This window comes from Arvicanthis niloticus, chromosome 5 (assembly GCF_011762505.2).
Source record: "Arvicanthis niloticus isolate mArvNil1 chromosome 5, mArvNil1.pat.X, whole genome shotgun sequence".
Taxonomy (NCBI): Eukaryota; Metazoa; Chordata; class Mammalia; order Rodentia; family Muridae; genus Arvicanthis; species Arvicanthis niloticus.
The window spans coordinates 26050371-26068874 of record NC_047662.1 but is presented as its reverse complement, the minus strand read 5'-3'; the positions used below and the strand labels follow the sequence as shown (position 1 = coordinate 26068874).

General features: G+C 47.8%; 1 protein-coding gene across 3 annotated transcripts in view; it reads left to right on the top strand.

The window, feature by feature from the left end:
• Positions 1-18504, top strand: part of Csmd2 (CUB and Sushi multiple domains 2) — a 575537-nt gene that overhangs the window by 483212 nt on the left and 73821 nt on the right. For all 3 annotated transcript variants that reach the window (XM_076934176.1, XM_034502344.2, XM_076934175.1), the window contains 6 exons: positions 1020-1124; positions 3792-3910; positions 4434-4503; positions 7029-7145; positions 10425-10634; positions 16207-16395. In XM_076934176.1, coding sequence (XP_076790291.1) covers positions 1020-1124; positions 3792-3910; positions 4434-4503; positions 7029-7145; positions 10425-10634; positions 16207-16395 — 810 coding nt within the window. The remainder of the gene's footprint in view (positions 1-1019; positions 1125-3791; positions 3911-4433; positions 4504-7028; positions 7146-10424; positions 10635-16206; positions 16396-18504) is intronic.

Sequence of the window (18504 nt, the reverse complement as noted above, 5' to 3'; positions counted from 1 at the left end):
AATCTATAATATTAAGATAGAAAAAAAAGATTCATGCATGCCCAGATAAACTGTCTGCCCTGCTGGGCTGAGCACATAATTGCACACGTTGGTCCGAAACCATCAATTCTAACTAATCCCGGAGCATTTTTTTTTTATTTCTATTATCCTAAAAAGAAAGCAAGTGCCAACTGCGTTCACTCTCCATCCCCCGCTAGCCCCACCACCCCCCCAGACTCTGGCAACCACGGATCGACTTTCCCTAGTCCAAGAAGTTCATACAAATGAAGCCTTCCACCCTGTGGCTTTCTGCCAGGCTTCCACAAGTTTCACCCAGTGTCAGTTGGAATTAGCACTGAGCTGTGTGAAGAGGCCATTTCTTCATATGCCCACCCAACACTCAGTAGATCTGTGTCACGTTCATTACTGAAGCCGCTGTGACTAACGCTGGGATGGAGATTCACATGCAAGGTCTGGAGTCACATACGTCACCCATCCTCAAGAGCATATATGGAGAAATGGAATCACCGTTATCTCATTTTTCAATGGAGCAACCCAGCTTTTCCCCCAAAGTAGATCCTCCCACCCCTGCCCATCCAATGGCAGGGATGCACCAGAGCATGGTGTGTGGTTTGGTCCAATGGCTTGGCAGGTTACCTGAATCTGAATCTGCAGAGATTCCAGATGTTAAGATTGAAAAATGGTTCATGCACACCCAGGTAAACTGCCTGCTCTGCCAGGTTGGCCACACCGCTGCACATGTTGGAATCATTTTGAAGATGACTGAGAGGACCAGACTCCCAGCCCTCTTGCTGGAGAGGCAGCATCCCCTCCCTCAGCATACGTCTGTGGCATTGCTCATCCATGGCTTCCCTTCCCTGGCTCATTGTCTACCTGGCATTTGTCATTTAGTAAATTTGATCGGGGAACACTGGGGGATCCCGGGAGCAGGATATCAGCAGGCAGTAGAAACAGAGCAACTAGGTAGGAATTGCTATCCGGGAGGTTCTGCCCGAGTGACACTTGCTGTTCTCTCCCAGGAACAACAGTGCCTGCCCTCCTGAACAGCACCTCCAACCAGCTCTATCTCCACTTCTACTCTGACATCAGTGTGTCTGCTGCTGGCTTCCACTTGGAATACAAGAGTGAGAATCTAGGGTCATGGCTGTATGAGGGGGGGGAGTTCTGGGTGGGAACAAACGGTCTGGATCCCTACCTTCAGTGTGGGCCGTACCCACTTCTTCCCACTTAAGCCTACCACTGACCACAGGAAGAGGTTAAGGATTAGAGAAGTCGCTCTGAAGCTTGTTTACTCAACAATGGGATAAATCCAGGACCCACTGACGTGCAAACCCTCTAGATACCATAGAACCTGGGTGGGTACTGCTTAGTGTCAGCCTTGACCCCAGTAGATAATCTTGGATATAAGAAAATGGAGGTAATGCCAGAAGGCTTTCTCTGTGACAACATGGGCACACACGGAAAGAACTGATGTCTTCAGAATGGGGCCAGCACCAGAAGTTAGGCAGATGACCACCTGGGTCACTCGAAGAGTAAGCTTTCTCCAGGTGGTTGAAGGATGTTCATTGTCGCCTGAAAGCACCATAGTGCTCCTATAAGTGAGGCCTACTTGTAGACACAGTCAATCTTCCTCCATCCTCATCACCTCCCCAATAGGGGTCTTCAAGTCACTCCACTGTGAGCTCCCCTACTGAATGGTAAGGGTGTCCCTGCCAAGGCAAGCAGCAGGCAGCCACGGGGAAGAGCCTCATGTACAGTTTCCCAGTTGCTTTACAGCTCTGTCTCACCCCTGAGGGGCTGGGACATAGCCACCAACAGACTTCATTTCTAAGCACCAGAGTCCCACCTCAGAGACATGTATGCGGTCTGGGAATGTGGAGATGAGACAGCAATGTATTCTGGGGTGAGAGAAGTGTATTCCTCTTTTATTTTGGTTTGTGTTAGGAGTTTGTGGTACTAGGGGTGAAACCCAGAACGTTGCACATGCTGGGCAAGCACTCTACCACTGCCTACATCCCCAGCCCGATGCCCTGTAGCTTTGGTAAGGGCCACACAAGTGCAAACATTTACTAAAACACACATATATCCTCAATGGTAATGACAACTGCATAGGATACACACAACATATTCACCTATAACAACTACATAGGACACACAAGGCAGATTCACCTATAACAACTACATAGGATATACATGGCATATGTTTATTCACATATAACAACTGCTAGGATACACATGGCATATTCACTTATAATTTGTATACTTTAATCACATGTCAATTTTCTTCAGGAGGAAAAAAATGTTCTCAGAATTTTACCTGTAAAGTGGGCCGAGGACTTAGGAGACAGGCCAGTGGCAGGTTCCCTGGGCTGCCAAGTAATCCCTTATTCTTTTTCCCTGGACATTTGGCTACCTATAGGCTGCCCAGGGAGCCTGCATCTCTCAAGGGAGCCACCAGGAAGGGGAAGGCTATCCTCTCTCAAACCTTCCTGGCTCAGCTCATATGGCCATGCAGACTGCTGACCCCTCTACGGCCCTGTTTAGGTACAAAGCACACTTTGAAGGAGAGAAGGCCTCTACCCAGCAAGCCCTATGCCCTTATGAGTCTCCTGACTCTAACAGAGAAGTGAGCCATACACGGAGTCCACCAGCACACAGGGGTCTACTTCATACATCTTAAGACTGGAATGTGCTCATGTGACCTCAGAACTTAACTGCTCTTGGACAGACCTGGTGTCACACTGATCTGGACCTGAATTGAATTTTGTGGCTTAAGACCACACATATGGGCAACTGTCTCCCTGTCTATGAGATGGCAGTTAAGGCCTTCAGCAAGCGGGTGGAATGAGATGACAGGCTCAGTGACCCTGCCTCACTCAGGGGACAGGCTCAGAAAGAGCAGCTCCTCCCGAGAGGACCATGATGATGACGTCATGGCCACCCCTAGGAAGGACAATTCGTACAGCCAGAGTGAAGGAACGTGGGTCAAACTTTAAGTCATGAAAAATGAGCAGGGGAGAATTTGAGAGTCCACAGAGTGAATCATGGGAAGGGGTGTGGCCTACGCTTGAGTTATCCATGATGGCCATGGAGATGTGGGCGAGGCCCCGAGACTCAAGGAGAGGTTGTAAGAGTCAGCAGTGCCTGTGAGTTTGGGTGGCTTGAAAGCAGCTCAGACTGTGACTAGATCCTACAGTGCCTGAGAGGGTTAATGCTAAGCACAGAGGGCCAAGTGTGAGGGGCTCCCTTTATAGAAGGGACTGCCCTGACCTTGAGTTAGGAGCAAGGGGAGAGCCCTGCTGGTGGGCCAGCTTCTTTCAGAACAACCTGTCCTGGAGAAGGAGACTTTGACTGGACTGTGAGCATCACAGACATACCCTGTCTTTAACTGCTCCTTGTTCTTCTGTCTTTCTGGTGGCCTCTCTGTTTCTGCTACAGACACTGTCTTCTGGGGGTGGAGGAAGGGGAGGGAAATTGAGAGCAGGCACAAGAAGGACATTAGAGTGGCTCAGAGAGGCCTGGGGGTCTGCAGCCAGGACGGCCTGATACTGAGCTCAGCAGGTGCACAGAACACCCACAGTTCCCGAGGTGGCACCCCTGCCCCAGCTTTGACCTGGTGAGCTTCCACCCTACACATTCTGACTTCCTCTGCATGCCAGGTCTAGACATTGGCAAGTGCCTAGGAAGGTGCAAGCCTTGGACCCCAAGGAGCCAACAGTACCCTCGGCCTCTGTCACCTTAACCTGCCACGCTTATGCATCCTTCTCTCTCCCTGCTTCTGGTTTGTCTAGCGGTGGGCTTGAGCAGTTGTCCCGAACCGGCTGTACCCAGCAATGGGGTGAAGACAGGAGAGCGCTATTTGGTGAATGATGTGGTCTCTTTCCAGTGTGAGCCAGGATATGCCCTCCAGGTACCTACCTCTCTTCAACAAAAACCCAAGGGCAGGGAGCAGACGTCTGCCCCCTGAGTTGATTGCCCAGTTCCGTAGCAGAACAGTTACCACCATCACGGATGGATACGGCCTCCAAACCCACTGGGAACCGCTTTCTGCTCCTGGAACTGTTCTCGCAAAAACAAACTTTGTTGATGGTAAAGACTTTGAACAATCCAGTCTGGAATGTGTTCCTGCAAAGTCGGATTTGATTGGACTTTGGGAAAATTTAATTTCCCTTTGAGGGCCCATGAGGGAATTTAGTAATTAGAGGAAACTCACGAGGAAACCTCTTGTAATGAGAATTCTTTAGTGATGGTTCTTAATAAGTGGTCTCTCCCCAGATCTCTAGCCTTCTGTCTTACCTCGAATCCCAAGGTGATCCCATATGTCTGTATGTCTTGTCCCTTAACGTGAGGCCTGGAGCAAGCCCCTGTTCTGGGTTATATGTATAATTGTGGCCCTGGGAGCCTCTAGCCCACTTCTGTTCTGATTCCTCCAGGGCCACGCCCACATCTCCTGCATGCCTGGGACTGTGCGTCGATGGAACTACCCTCCTCCGCTCTGCATTGGTAAGAGAACGGACTTTGAGATCCACTAAAGTCCAAATCCCTAGGGGTCAGAGCTCCCAGCTGTATTGCTGTGTTCAAGTTCAAGTCAAAAGAAATTCTGACGTTTGGGATCTGTTCCAAGTCCATAGTTTCTGAAAGACATTTTTTGTAATTTCTGACTCTCATTTAAAGCTGTCCTGACATCTAGAAGGCTCCGCCCACCAACTAAAAAAGCACAAGGGTGCTCACCTGAGAATATTGTGAGGGCCACTGTGGTCCCACAAAACCAGTCAGTCTCATGACTTTGTCAAAGGACAGACTAACAAACCTGCTTGTAGTGTTGTGGGTTGCACATAAAATAAGGACCTGACTTGGCTTCACTGCTTAGCCCATGCTAGGCAATGCTGAGGAAATGAACAGATACAAGGATGCTGCAGAGAATTTTGGTCAGGTCAAGAAAGCAAGAAATAAATAGTAGCTGGGTGTCTCCTAAGTGACAGACTCCAAGCGACATGTTTTCCATTGCAGCTGTCCAGTGGGATGCATTAATTAGCTCTCTCTCTCTCTCTCTCTCTCTCTCTCTCTCTCTCTCTCTCTCTCTCTGTGTGTGTGTGTGTGTGTGTGTGTGTGTGTGTGTATGTGTGTTGTATACACTTGGTATGTGTGTTGTATGTACAGTTGGGGTGTGTGTTGTATACACTTAATGTATATTGTATATACACTTAGTGTGTGCTGTGTATACACTCAGAGTATGTGTGTTTGTAGGTGTTATATACACACTTGGTGTGTGTGTTGTATACACTTGATTTGTACTGTGTATACATTTAGTGTGTGTTGTATATAAACTTGGTGTGTGTGTATATATGTGTGTTATATATACACTTGGTGTATGTGTGTTGTATACACTTGATGTGTATTGTATATACACTTAGTGTGTTGTATATACACTTGGTGTATATTGTATGTACATTCTTGGTATATGTGTTGTATACATTTGGTATGTGTGTTGTATACACTTGATGTGTATCATATATACACTTGGTGTGTGTTGTATATACACTTGGTACGTGTGTTTGTGTCTGTGTTGTATATACACGTGGTGTGGGTGCCTATGCATGTTTTCCTCAACCACTCTCCAGATTTTTTTTTGAGACAGGTTCTCTCCCTAAACCTAGCACTCACCTGTTGAGCTAGGTTGGCTGGCCATGAGCTCTAAGAGCCCTTCCTCCTCTCCCCACCCCCACCTCAGCACTCAGATTACAGGTATAGCACTTGGCTTTTACACGGATGCTGAACATCCAAACTCAGGACCTCACACTTATGCAGCAAGTACCTTACCAAATGAGTCACCTTTCCCAGCCCAGAAATCTTTCTTTGAAGGCTAAAGAGAAATGAGAAACAGAAAGGGAAGCTTTGTCAATGCTGGGCTGATCGTAAAGCACACACACACACACACATCCCCCCCCACTTGTCCCCAGGAAAGTGGTGACTTAAGGGAATGTCACATTGGCATGACAGCATTTCACTTCTGCACTTTCACTTGCATATAGAGTGGGTCTCATACCTGGCCGGAAGCCCTAGACGCTCACCCGGTGTACTCTGGAGGCTCGACCCAGGAAACAATATAAGCACAAGCTGTCACTCACGGAACTTGTCGTGTATATCAGCTCTCCTACACCAACTGGATCGCATTCTTCCCCAGCTCCCCTCACAGCAGCTTTCTGAGATGGGTTCTGTTCCTAGAACCTTTTTGCTGCTTTGGAAGCTGGGCTTGGAATGGGCATGGTGATGTAGAACTCACCCTTGGTTCCCCAGGACGTGCACTGGGCACTGTGACATAGTGGTGGCACTTTTGTGTCCTGGTGTGCTTCCTAATCATCTTCTGCCCAGAAAGTACTGTCTGGACCCTGGCATTTCCATCCCTAAGCACCTTTCCCGGGTCTCCATGGCTGAATAGCCCCTTTCCTCATAGGATGTAAAATACAAAATAGTTCTCAACTGAGCTGCTGCTGAGGTGTCCCTCACAACTTGAAATCAGATGTCTCCGGACCCTCCATTACAGCTAAGCAGTCATAGTGAGCCTTGACAGCTGGCCACCCTGCCCCATAGAAGATAGATTTAGCAAGCAGTTGCAAGCACACAAAGAGGATGCAATGTGTGCCAGTCCCTTCTCTTCCCTTCATCCTTTGTCTGATGACATGAAGACTGGATTGAGGAGGAAGGGGAGACGGGGGGGGGGGGGGTTGGCTATCATATAGGGAGTAGAGGACCTCTCTTGGAATGGAGCTTTGTCACCCCCTGCGTGTCCTTGATGAGGTCTCTGGCCTGTGAAGGGCATGGTCAAGGCCGACACTCCTAGCATCCTAAGCTGTGTTTTAGCCCTGACTTCACATGCTCGGTTTTACCCATGGGTACAGTTGTCCAGGGAGACCCTTTGGAGTTCTCACTGAGGTTTATGACTCCAGACATGCTTTAAAATGTGACTCTGGACACTTGCCTAGCCTGCACTCTCCTGGATGACCTAACCTGAGTACTCTCATTGTCAGCGCAATGCGGGGGAGCAGTGGAAGAGATGGAAGGGGTGATCCTGAGCCCTGGTTTCCCAGGCAACTACCCCAGCAACATGGACTGTTCCTGGAAGATCTCGCTGCCCGTGGGCTTTGGTGAGTCTGCAGCCTCCAGGGAGACAGGAGCTCTGAGCCCAGGCCTAGATTAAACTAGCTGACCGCCCCATCCCATCATAAGCTCATCCCCAGCACTGTCCTTCCTAGCCTTTATCTGTTGCTGTCTGGTGCAATCTTGGGGAATGGCAGAGATTGAAGTGTAGGGGAAGAAAGGTTAAAGATTACCAAATTTAAGTCCTGAACTAAACACAGGGGTTTAGAATAAGAAACTCAACAAGAGATGGAACTGAGGAAATAAGAGGACTAGAGATTTTTCCTGTGCCATCTCCAGGACCATTTTTTTTTAAAAAAGAAAAGAAATAGAAAGAAATTACCTGGAATAAAAGAAAAGGAAATCCATTTTGCTGAGTCCAGACCTCAGGTTGTGCTTTTAACTCCCCTGTCCCATTCATCATCCTAATTAAATTGAGCCAAGGTCAATATGAAATTGAGTTGGCATTCTTCATAGACACATTCTAGCTGGCCCGGAGATTGAGAGAGGGAGCTGGAATATTCCAGGCATTGGGGTTGTTGCCTGCAAAGGACATTCGTCTGGGTGCAAATTTTAATTGCTTGCAATTCATATGACATGTTCTGGCAATATAATTTAACCCTGGTTGCCTGTGCCAAAGAGACTGAGGCTCTCTGTACCAACAAGGAACTGAGGGGTTGTTTGTAGGGATCCTTTTGCCCAAATTCTGCTCTGTCCTTAGGAAAAGAACTATCCTGGGAATTCCTTTCTTATCCATTTGTATTCGCATAGTTAACTCTACAAGGTAATGGGTTTCACTGTGACACATAAAAAATGTTGATGGTGATTCCCCATGCCCCATTGGGTGTTCACCCCCAATCTCCATCTCCTTCTACTATGAGGCGCAGGCTCAGAATTTCTCAGTCCACTAGCCTCAGTCTGGAGACTGCTCTCTTCTTTTTCCTTAATTTGTTTATTTATTCTCTCACTTTACATCCTGATTGCCCTCATTCCCCCATTAACCCCTCCTCTTCTCTGAGAAGGGAAGGTTCCCACGTGGGTACCAGCCCACCCTGGCACACTAAGTTGCAGCAAGACTAGGTGCATCCTCTCCTACTGAGGCCAGACAAGGCAGCCCAGCTAGAGGCAACAGAGTCAGTCAGACTCCACTCCACTTGTTAGAGGACCCGTATGAAGACCATGCTATATATGTGTGAAGAGCCTAGGTCTCTTTGTTTGGTGGTTCAATCTCTGTGAGCCCCCTATGGGTTCCAACTGGTTGGTTCTGTAGGTCTTCTTGTGGCGTCCTTGACCCTCTCCGGCTCCTTCCGTTCTATCCCCTACTCTTCCACAAGACTCCCCGAGCTCCCCCTAATGTTTGGCTGTGGGTCTCTGCATCTGTTTCCATCAGCTGCTGGATGAAGCCTCTTAGAGGACAGTTATGTTCCTGTCTGCAAGCACAGCAGAGTATCATTTATAGTGTCAGGGGTGGGCTCTCAGACTGTGGGGGTGACCCTCAAAGGCTAGAGTCTGGTGTGTAGGACTGTCTCCTGAAGGAAACTGAGGAAAGTGAAGACTTTCAAGACTTCAGCAGTCTTGGTGAAGTTTGGATTTGAGACACTGGGCAGTGTGGACCAGAGCTCCTATTGCCCTGTCTTCAAGCTCAGGACTGAAAGTTTAAGTGGGTGGCTGCCCTCTGTGAGTCTTTGTGTTCAGCCACCAAAGCACTCTGTCCCTTAGTCCTACATCTGTCTTCCAGCTCTGGGTAATAAGCCTGCTGCAGGTCCATGGTGTACCAGGATCTGTTGCTTTCAAGTGGGCTCCAGCACCCTGTTTCTCCTCTAGGAACATCAGAGGTCATTGCCTTAAAGAGCCTCTGCAATAACATGCCTCTGCCGTTAGGTGGCAAACACAGCCCTGGTTTCCCGCCCCCCCCCCAGCCCCCTCCCCTCCGCCCCCCCCCCCCACACACACACCCACAACTAATAGAACACAAAGTTAGGCACACAGGCTGCAGAGTCCTCCAGCAGAGGAGGCTGCACAGGCAAAGACTAGAGAGCACAGCTCCACAGATAACGGTTCAGGATGGTTCAGAGAAAGATGCTCTGTGGTGTGGAAGCAATCTGTGTTCGTAGGAGGAGAGTGAGCTGGGGAAGCAGGCAGTGCACAAAATGGAATCATATTAACACAGAGTTAAGGTGAATGAACAGGACAGGAGATGAAAGGTCTTCAGCAGCCGTCCAGTCTTTGCTCTGAACATAGTAAGACGCACAAGCAATTATATGTAAGGTTCATCCTACCAAACTAGCAAACACAGATGCACACATCTTAAAATCGAAATATGTGACCTCAGCATGAGGTCTTTAAGTGACAGCTTGCTGCTCACGCACACCAGGCCTATCCCACCTTGTGCATCCTGGACCATGCCTAGCACGGCACTAGCCCATGGTGCACGTTCATGTGGTATTACTAGCGAACAAATAACTATCCTTCCAGGCTCTTAAATATAGAAATTACAATTGACATCTACATTTTTTTTCTATTACAGTGTCTACTTTATCCAACCTGATTTTCTCAGCTAACAATACAACCGTGGGGGCATTTTTTTTTAAACACTTAGCAAATAGGTTTCTTTGGAGAACATTTTCCCATCGTGATCCAATTTTGAAAACCCTTGTCTGTAAACAAATACCAACGATTCTGTTCCAACCTCAGTTCTCCGTGGCTTATGTAAATATGTACCCCAGGGGCTTAATTAAATCCATGTAACCTGACAGGTGGCTAAGAGATCTTGATTAACCCACCAAGGTCCCCAAGTGTAAACTTCAATTGACTTTTCAGTGGATTGGGTGAGACAATATGTACTTCCCAGCCATGCCCTTCAGAGTCACCTGAAGACTCTAGAAAACACCAGCAAGAAAGGCTACATGTGCCCTTTGATTCAATGGGGGTTGTGATTTCTTAACTGAGCGTTTATTTTAGAGAGACTATTTTGGTATTGATATTAGGCATGATTCAAACGGAATCAAATGTTGATCCTGAAGTTGGCTTCCCATGAAATCAAATAGACTGCAGGTGGAACTCAGAAATAAGTGGTGTCTTTATCCCTAAATGCAAAGCCTGCTGACTTTCTGATCCTCCCTGATGACCAGACTATTTGGTCTGTCAGTATGTGCCCTGGGAGACCTGCCTTGTTGGGGCTTTAGTAGTGGAGATTCTGAACCCTGGAGGAGACACTGTAGGAGGACAGCCTTCTAGGAGCAGGACTGTGTGGCTTTGTGCACTGTCTGCCTCTGTCCTCCTCCCAGGTGCTCACATCCAGTTTTTGAACTTCTCCACGGAGCCCAACCATGACTTCCTAGAAATCCGGAGTGGCCCCTCCGAGACCAGCCGCATGATGGGCAGGTTCAGCGGGAGTGAGCTGCCAGGCTCCCTGCTCTCCACGTCCCACGATACCATCGTGTACTTCCACAGCGACCACTCCCAGAACCGGCCAGGATTCAAGCTGGAGTACCAGGGTAAGAACAACAGTGCCATGGTAGCTCTCTGCCAACCCCATCCTTATACATGCAAAGAGGTACCAGAAGGGCTGAGGGGCAGCAGGTCTCTCTGTGGAGGCTTCCGGTTGGCAGCTCCCTCTCTGCATCCCACCTCACTAGCTACCTAACCCTATTTGACAGCTTAAATATGCCCAGTTTTTTCTAGAGCCACGGGCCTCACAGAGTCCACTGAGGCTCCACAGTATCTAGGGCTGGTATTCGAGCATCCTAGGCAACTAACCTCTCAGTTTCCTCTCAGGAATCCCTGACATCCACTGCCTACCATCTCCCCCTTGACTTTGAGGGGCTCTCAGCAAAGCTCCCCATGAAAGAACAGAGAATTCCAGAGTTTACAGCACTCACATCAGATGGTGTTTCCTCGTTTCCTCAGGGCAACTCACCTGTAGGCTGACAGAGGTTCTGTTTCCTCAGATGAAACCCAATTATAGGCCCAGTGCTCCTTGAGTGCACTCCCAGAGAAGATCCCCTTCATACCAACTCAGGACTTTCTGTGTGAGGGGCCAGCCAGTCAGTCATCAGCACTGGCTGCATGGCTGTACGTGGCAGCCCCACACAGGCCGAACTTCTGCCCTGAATGTTCTCCTAGTGTCACTGAAAGAAACACTTGCTCTGGTCCCAACTCAGCAACTTTAACTTACTTCCTGCTTCATATATACATACATGTACACATGCATACACTTAGACATACATAAACTCATACATACTTGCATACATACATTCATACATACATATACACATGAATACATGAATGCATAAATATATGTTATTTATCATATATTGATTATATAATATTTAACATTTATAGCTATATATTATATATAAAGCTAATACATGATATCCATATACATATTTATATATTGCTAATACTGATACATCTTTATTTTTAAAACTCTAAAGCTGTACAGCTTTTCAGTGAGCAGGAAGCACAAGCCAGCTCTTGCTGCTATAACAGATGTTGGCAGCTGGCAGCACAGAGACAACAGAAACCCATTCTTTCCTCTTCTGGAGGCTGGAAAGCTTAAGATCAAGGTGCTAGCATATCCTGTGTCTGGGAGAGCATGCTCTCTGGTTCATGGCGGCACCTTCTTATGGTGTTCTCACTGGTAGATGGAGTTAAAAGACCTTTGTAAGGCCTTTTTTATAGGGACCCAGCCCAGTTCTTCAGGGGAGACCTCCAGAGGCCCAGCCTCCAAATACTGCCCTATTAGGGGATGAGGCTTCAGGGTATGGCACTGGCTGGGAGGACACACTCAGGCAATGTCATACATCATGGAGGTCAAGTTGTTCTCCTAATCCAGCCCCTTCCCCTACACAGAGGAAGGAGCCATCTTCTGTCCAGCCAGCAGCGTATCCCCTGTAAGTGCTGCCTTTTAATTCCTCATATTCAACATTAATTTTTAATTATACAGATAAAATTCATTAGTGCATTCAGCTTGTTAAAGAACAAAAACAAGAAAAAAATAGCCACAGGATGGGATTATTTCCCAAAGACAACCCTTGAATTTTAATTTTTTTCTTTATTTATTTAGTGTGTGTGTGTGTGTGTGTGTGTGTGTGTGTGTGTGTGTGTGTACCTGGGAAGAAAATGTAAATAATGTAAATACAAAGTTTTTGACCACATATACTTTTAGTATAGAAAGAGTACCATGCAATGTGTGGTTTCCTGAAACCTGCCCAGCTTTTCCATCATCTTTGTCCTGGGAGTCCCTCCCTTGTCAGACAGGAACTCTTAGCAAGGACTGGGCTTCTTGTTCTAGGACAGCCATAAAAGGTCTCCCCTAAGGCGGGCACATTTTGAACCAGTTGCACAGGGGCCAGTTGCTTAATACATGTGTCCGTCCTAGGAGCAGGGCAGGCTTATACTGCAGGGGCACAAGATCTTGGGCTCCCCAAACCTTGCTTTGTTAGTTCTGACCAGGCAGTCACACCCAGGGAAGCTGGGGGGAGGGGTCAGCACAGAAGCCACTCCTGTACAAGGGCATCTATGGCTCGAGAGAAGGGGGCGGAATGATAGTAAGTTAGGACACTTCAGTAATTGTTCTCTGTCAGTGGTCTGTCATGGAATATACTTAATGATTCCAGTTACATAGTCCATGGCCCGGCTGAATAAATGCTATCCACCTATTACACACACCACCGTTACCATCACTTCCTGGGTCTTGGTTTCACCATCTTGGTTTTTGGGGAGACCATCACAAAGTACCAAAGACCCCATGACTTGAGGTCTGGGGATGGATGCGCAAGCAAGATTAAGGAGTTGGCAAGGCAGGTTCCTTCTGAGGGTTGTAAGGATCTACTCTTCAGTGTTGGACTGGATTTGGGTGGTTTGGGCCATTGTCTGATTGCATTGGCTTGCAGGTTCATCACTGCAGTCCCTGACTTCATCTTCATAAGGTATCTATCTCCAAAACTCTAGCCCCACCCTCTTCTTGATTGACACATAACTATTGTACATATTATGGAATACAATGTGATGTTTCAAGACAACTATCATGTTTGATCAAATCAAGGTGGCTTGTATTTTTATCAGCCTAAAGATTTACAATATATCTGACCTTATTAGCACTCAAAATGCCCTCTAATTGTGTGTTGGCAGGGATGGGGGAGAGAAAGAATCTTCCATGCTCTTGGTGGGAATGTAAATGAGTAGACACATTATGGGATGTAGTCTGGAGATCACTCACACTCCCCCTCCTTATAAAGATAAAGATACCAGCCAATCAGATCGCCATTTTCCCTACAGCCATTCTAGTTTATGTGGAATGAGCAGAGATCATCTATTCGAATAAGGTCACTTCCCGATGTTCTGGGCATTCAGATGTCAACATGTGAGTATGCAGTTCAACCTGTGTGCTCTCCCTGACACTCGGTTCTCATAAACCTAAGTGTTAACAGCACAACTGTTGAGTCAGGGTTGGCTAGAGGCTTACCTCACACCTTCACAGGCACAGCCCATGCACTGAGCCCACGCAATAGGATGACGGCTCCTGCACACTCCACGCCTGGCAAGCCCACTTGTCTTTGCAAAGCTGTGTCACTCAAAACTACCATTTGATCCTGGATCCCCAGAAGAGACCTAGCACTCCACACACACACACACACACACACACACACACACACACACCTGTAACCCTGTATCAGAGAAGATCCTCCTGGCTCTCCCAACCCTTTCCTTTCTTTGAGAAGGGTTACTGTTGAGCCCGCCTACCTGAAGTGCCCCAGCTCTCTCTCTCTCTCTCTCTCTCTCTCTCTCTCTCTCTCTCTCTCTCTCTCTCTCTCTCTCTCTCTGAGAAGTCAAGGACAACATAATAGAGGCCTTTCTTTCTGTGATCAGAACTGCCTGATGCTTCTTTGAATCACAAGCCTACCTGTGTGCCCCTCAGCGGGAGGCCACCTGCTCCTTCTTGGACTGGAGATCAGCTTTTATTAGGATTTCTCCTTGTGATGGTCCCAACCCCTCGGCTTACGGTATCTCCAGTGCCAGAGGCCCAGCTGCTTCCACGAAGGCCTTTAATTTGTGATAGATGCAAATGATTCTCTCTAACAAACTGGTGTGCGTTCTCCATGGTTGCTCCGTATAAAAAGACTCTGAGCTCTGAGCCCTCTCCCCATGCTTCCCCTCCAAAGAAAATGGCTTCTTTGGCTCTCCAGTTTTGCAGAAGAGCCATCTGTTCCCACAGAGGCTATTTCTGTGGGCCCCAGTCCTCTTTGTCCCTTCAACTTTCCTTTGAATCAATCTAGCTCTTTCTCCACAAAATTTCCCCAACTGGACAGGCCAGCATCCCCAGGCTGTTGTTTCTTTGTCTTTCTTCAGATATTTCCATAAAATCTTTAATGGTAGTTATGTTTGCTACTGTTAACTTACCCCATGGCTCAAAAGGTAAAATTCCTGCCACATAAGCCATAGGCCTGTGTCTATAATCCTGGCACTGGGAGGTGGGAGCAGGAAGGTCTCAGGAACACCTTAGCCAACCAGTCCACTCAACTGCTGGGCTCCTGGCTCAGTAAGAGATCTTCCCTCAAAACATGGTGGAGAGTGATCAAGGAAGACACCTGAATTGACCTTTGACCTACACACACATGCATACACACACACACACATACACACACACACTCACACACACACTCACACACTCACACACACACTCACACACACACACTTATGCGTGTGCATGCACATCAAGAACACATACATATACTAGTGTGGTGGTTTGCATATGCTTGGCCCAGAGAGTGGCACTATTAGAAGTAGTTAGAGTAGGTGTGTCACTGTGGGCATGGGCTATAGGACCCTCATCCTCACTGTCTAGAAGCCAGTCTTCTCCTAGTAGCCTTCAGATGCAACAGGCACTGTGTACCCTTTTTTGGAGACCAGCTCTCTCATAGCTTGGATCTCATCAAGGAGGCTTGGTGGCTGACAAGCTCCAGGGACCCGCCCGTCTCTGCTTCCTCAGTACCAGGATCATTAATGCACACTGTAGTTACTACTCCTGGCAAAGAAAAGAGGGGTGGTGAGAAAAGAAAATAGGGAGGGAGGGAGGAAAGGCCTGGGTATCAAACTCAGGTCCTCCTGCTTGCAAGGCAAACCAACTGAACCTTCTTCCCAAGCTTCCCTGCAAGTGAGTTCTAGTGAAATGTGCATATTTTTTCCCACTGAGACAATCCTTTGCAATGTCAAGTGGAAGCACAGAGCCCAGCCACCACTGCAGAGTGGGCATGGCAGAGCCGTTAGCCTTGAGGTCAGGGTTATTCTTATTACCTGTGCTAACTCATCCACTCCCACACAGCATCATTCATCCCCAGCTGTTCCTACTGAGTGTGTCTGCTGTGGAAATAGCCCATCTCCTCCTTCTGCCAGTTCCCTGTGCAGAAGGCTCCCAATTACTGCCACAAAGAGTATTCTTCATCCAGTGTACCCAATTAGCCAGAGGCTTTGCTCTCTGATACACACTCAGCCAGTGCCTCAGCTGCCTCTGCCTATTTGACAGGCCTCAGCCTTTTCCATGAGAGGTCTCATGAGGGCAGCTTTTCTACTCCTCCAAGAAACATTCTTGTATGGCAGTCACTCCGTCCCCCAAAAGCTCCCTTCCTGCCTGCGATTTAACTTATCCCCCAAAACTGTTTTCATAGGTTCTAACTTAGCAGAGCTGGAAAGGCTCCCTCACCTCAGTGCTTCTGTGTCTGTGCCCTCGAGATAAGCAACATGTAGATACCCAGACCAATGTCTAACCCAGAGAAGATGTTCAGTGAACAGCAGTTCTGCCATCAATATGGTCCTTGAGCCTCTTTTCCCAGTGGAAATATGAACAGTCAATAACACCTACAGGGCTCTTCCCACTTGCCTGTATTATATGAAGGGCTCCACAGATGCCATTGCATTCAATGCAAGGAAAAGGGGGCAGGTCATAGAGAAACTTTAGGAACTTATCTAAAGTCAACAACCAGTTAAATCCATTGGCACTGCAGTCTTCCATTTGGGAAGAAAGTCCCCAGAAAGAATAAAGTGATGTTTTCTCCTAATCTTTCCTAGCTTACGAACTCCAAGAGTGCCCAGACCCAGAGCCTTTTGCTAATGGCATAGTGAGGGGAGCTGGCTATAATGTTGGACAATCGGTGACCTTCGAGTGCCTTCCAGGATATCAACTGACTGGCCAACCTGTCCTCACCTGTCAACATGGTACCAATCGCAACTGGGACCACCCTCTACCCAGGTGTGAAGGTATGTCTCTTGCCATGATGGGTCTTCCTGGGGTTGTCATAGAAACAGAGCATCCTATTTTACCTGCTACTCTGTGGGATCACCAAAGGCAGGGGGTCCAGGCAAGCCTTGCCCATCCTGTTTCCATGTAGGTAGGAGCCACCAAGCCAGGAAGAAAGCCCATGTGACAGAGCTCTGAGCAAGTACTAGGAAGGACCTGGAGATGTATGCTATAGCCAAGAGATTGTTATATCCAGCCCATAGGAAAGTCCAACCCGATGGGCTAATGTCCCCCAAGTAGATGTGAAGGTGTCACAATGAGGCTGTAAGCACTGAGTGGAGGAGAGAGTCGATCCTGGAACTTCCCCAAAGGGAAGGGAATGATACCTTTTTCCAAGAACTCTGGTTCCTCTTCACCTGCCCCATTAGTTCCTTCTTCCTACCTGTGTTTGGTGAGAGCTGAGCTGGCGATCTTGGGTTGCTGGAGACGGAGCATTCTTGGGCCTTCTTCCTTAAGCAGAACTGAAGTGAAGAAGACCAAGAGGCTGTGCAGGTCCCCTCCCCTATAGAGACACCCCACTTCCACTTTCCTTCCTGTCTTACTCTGACAGCCTAGAATTTTCTTGGAGGAGATGCTAGAATCCGTTTTGAAATAGGAAGGCTCAGCAGAGACGGTAACCCAGGAGAAAGTGCTCCGGCTCAGGGGTCAGCTGTCAGTTCTACCTCTGTGTACACTGTGTCATTTTCTTCTTCAGTAAAGCAGGACATTTCCCGAGAACCAGAAGGTTCCATAGATGGCTTCTCACAGAGGCAGTGAATGCACAGTAGTAGTTTTCTATAGAGAAAGAGACCTAAAACAAGGGCTGTATCTCTGGGCAAGAAACTGTGCCCAATGTTGAGTGTAGCTTTTGCTACCTCATCTTAAGCTCCGGGAACAGCCATGCTACCAGCCCCCATCCAGATTCCCTTAGATATGTGGATGAAACACACACACACACACACACACACACACTGCTCAATTTCAACCTGCCTTATTGGCTCAGTTGCTGGACACTGCTAATCTCCTGCAGCTAGCGTGCCCTTCCCAGTACTCTTAGCTCAGCACCCTAAATCTGTCCTCAACTTTTGCTGCTCAGTTACACCTAGCCGCAGCTCAACACCCTAACCTCCTGCCTAGAGAAGCAGCCTATAGCTGTGCCACCCAGATCTCACGTGGCCGGTCACCGTTTGTCCCGCCAAAGCATGGTGAAAAACTTCTCTTCAGCTCCTTGCCTCCCCTCGGGGACCCGGAAGTCCCACCTCTTTCTTTCTGCTCAGCAATTGGCCCCTGATAGATATCTTTACTGATAGATCAAGAACCAGTTGGGAAGCAGGACCTTTAGCATCAGATCCACTCTGTACAGCCAAACATTTTGTTTTTTGATTGATTGATTGATTGACTGACTGACTGACTGACTGACTGATGTATGGAGATTCAAACCCAAAGCCTCATGGATGCTGTCAAGCCGTCCACCCCTGAGCTTCATTCCAGCCCTGACCACTTCTTATGCATCATTTTACCTAATTGCCCTCACCATCTCATGAGGGTTATTCTTAGCCTATTTCACTCCCGGGAAACAGACTCGGAGAAATAAACTACATGTCTATGGTCATGTGACTGATATGTGGCAGAGCCAATGATTTGAGCCCAGCCTTAGCCTCATTTCAAAAACAAAAAAATCCAAAAACCATATAAAACACTTGCCATGCAAGTGTGAGGACTCGAGTTCAGACTACCAGAACCCACGTAAATGCTGGGTTGGTGTAGAGACCCAAATGTAATCCCAGCACTCGGAAGGTGGGAACGGGATCCCCTCAAACAAGCTGTCTAGCCATGCTGACAAGATCTGGATTCAATTAAGAGTCCCTACCTCAAAGAACAAGATGGAGTGTGATGGAGGAAGATTCCAACATCTACCTCAGTACTCAGTACACACCCATGCATGTGCACACACATGCACATGCACACACACACACGCACACACACACATGCAAACATGCATATACATATCTCACATCCCCACATGTACACAGCCACAAAGATAAATAAGTAAGTGCTAAATTTAATTTTAAAAAAAACTAGACCAGAAG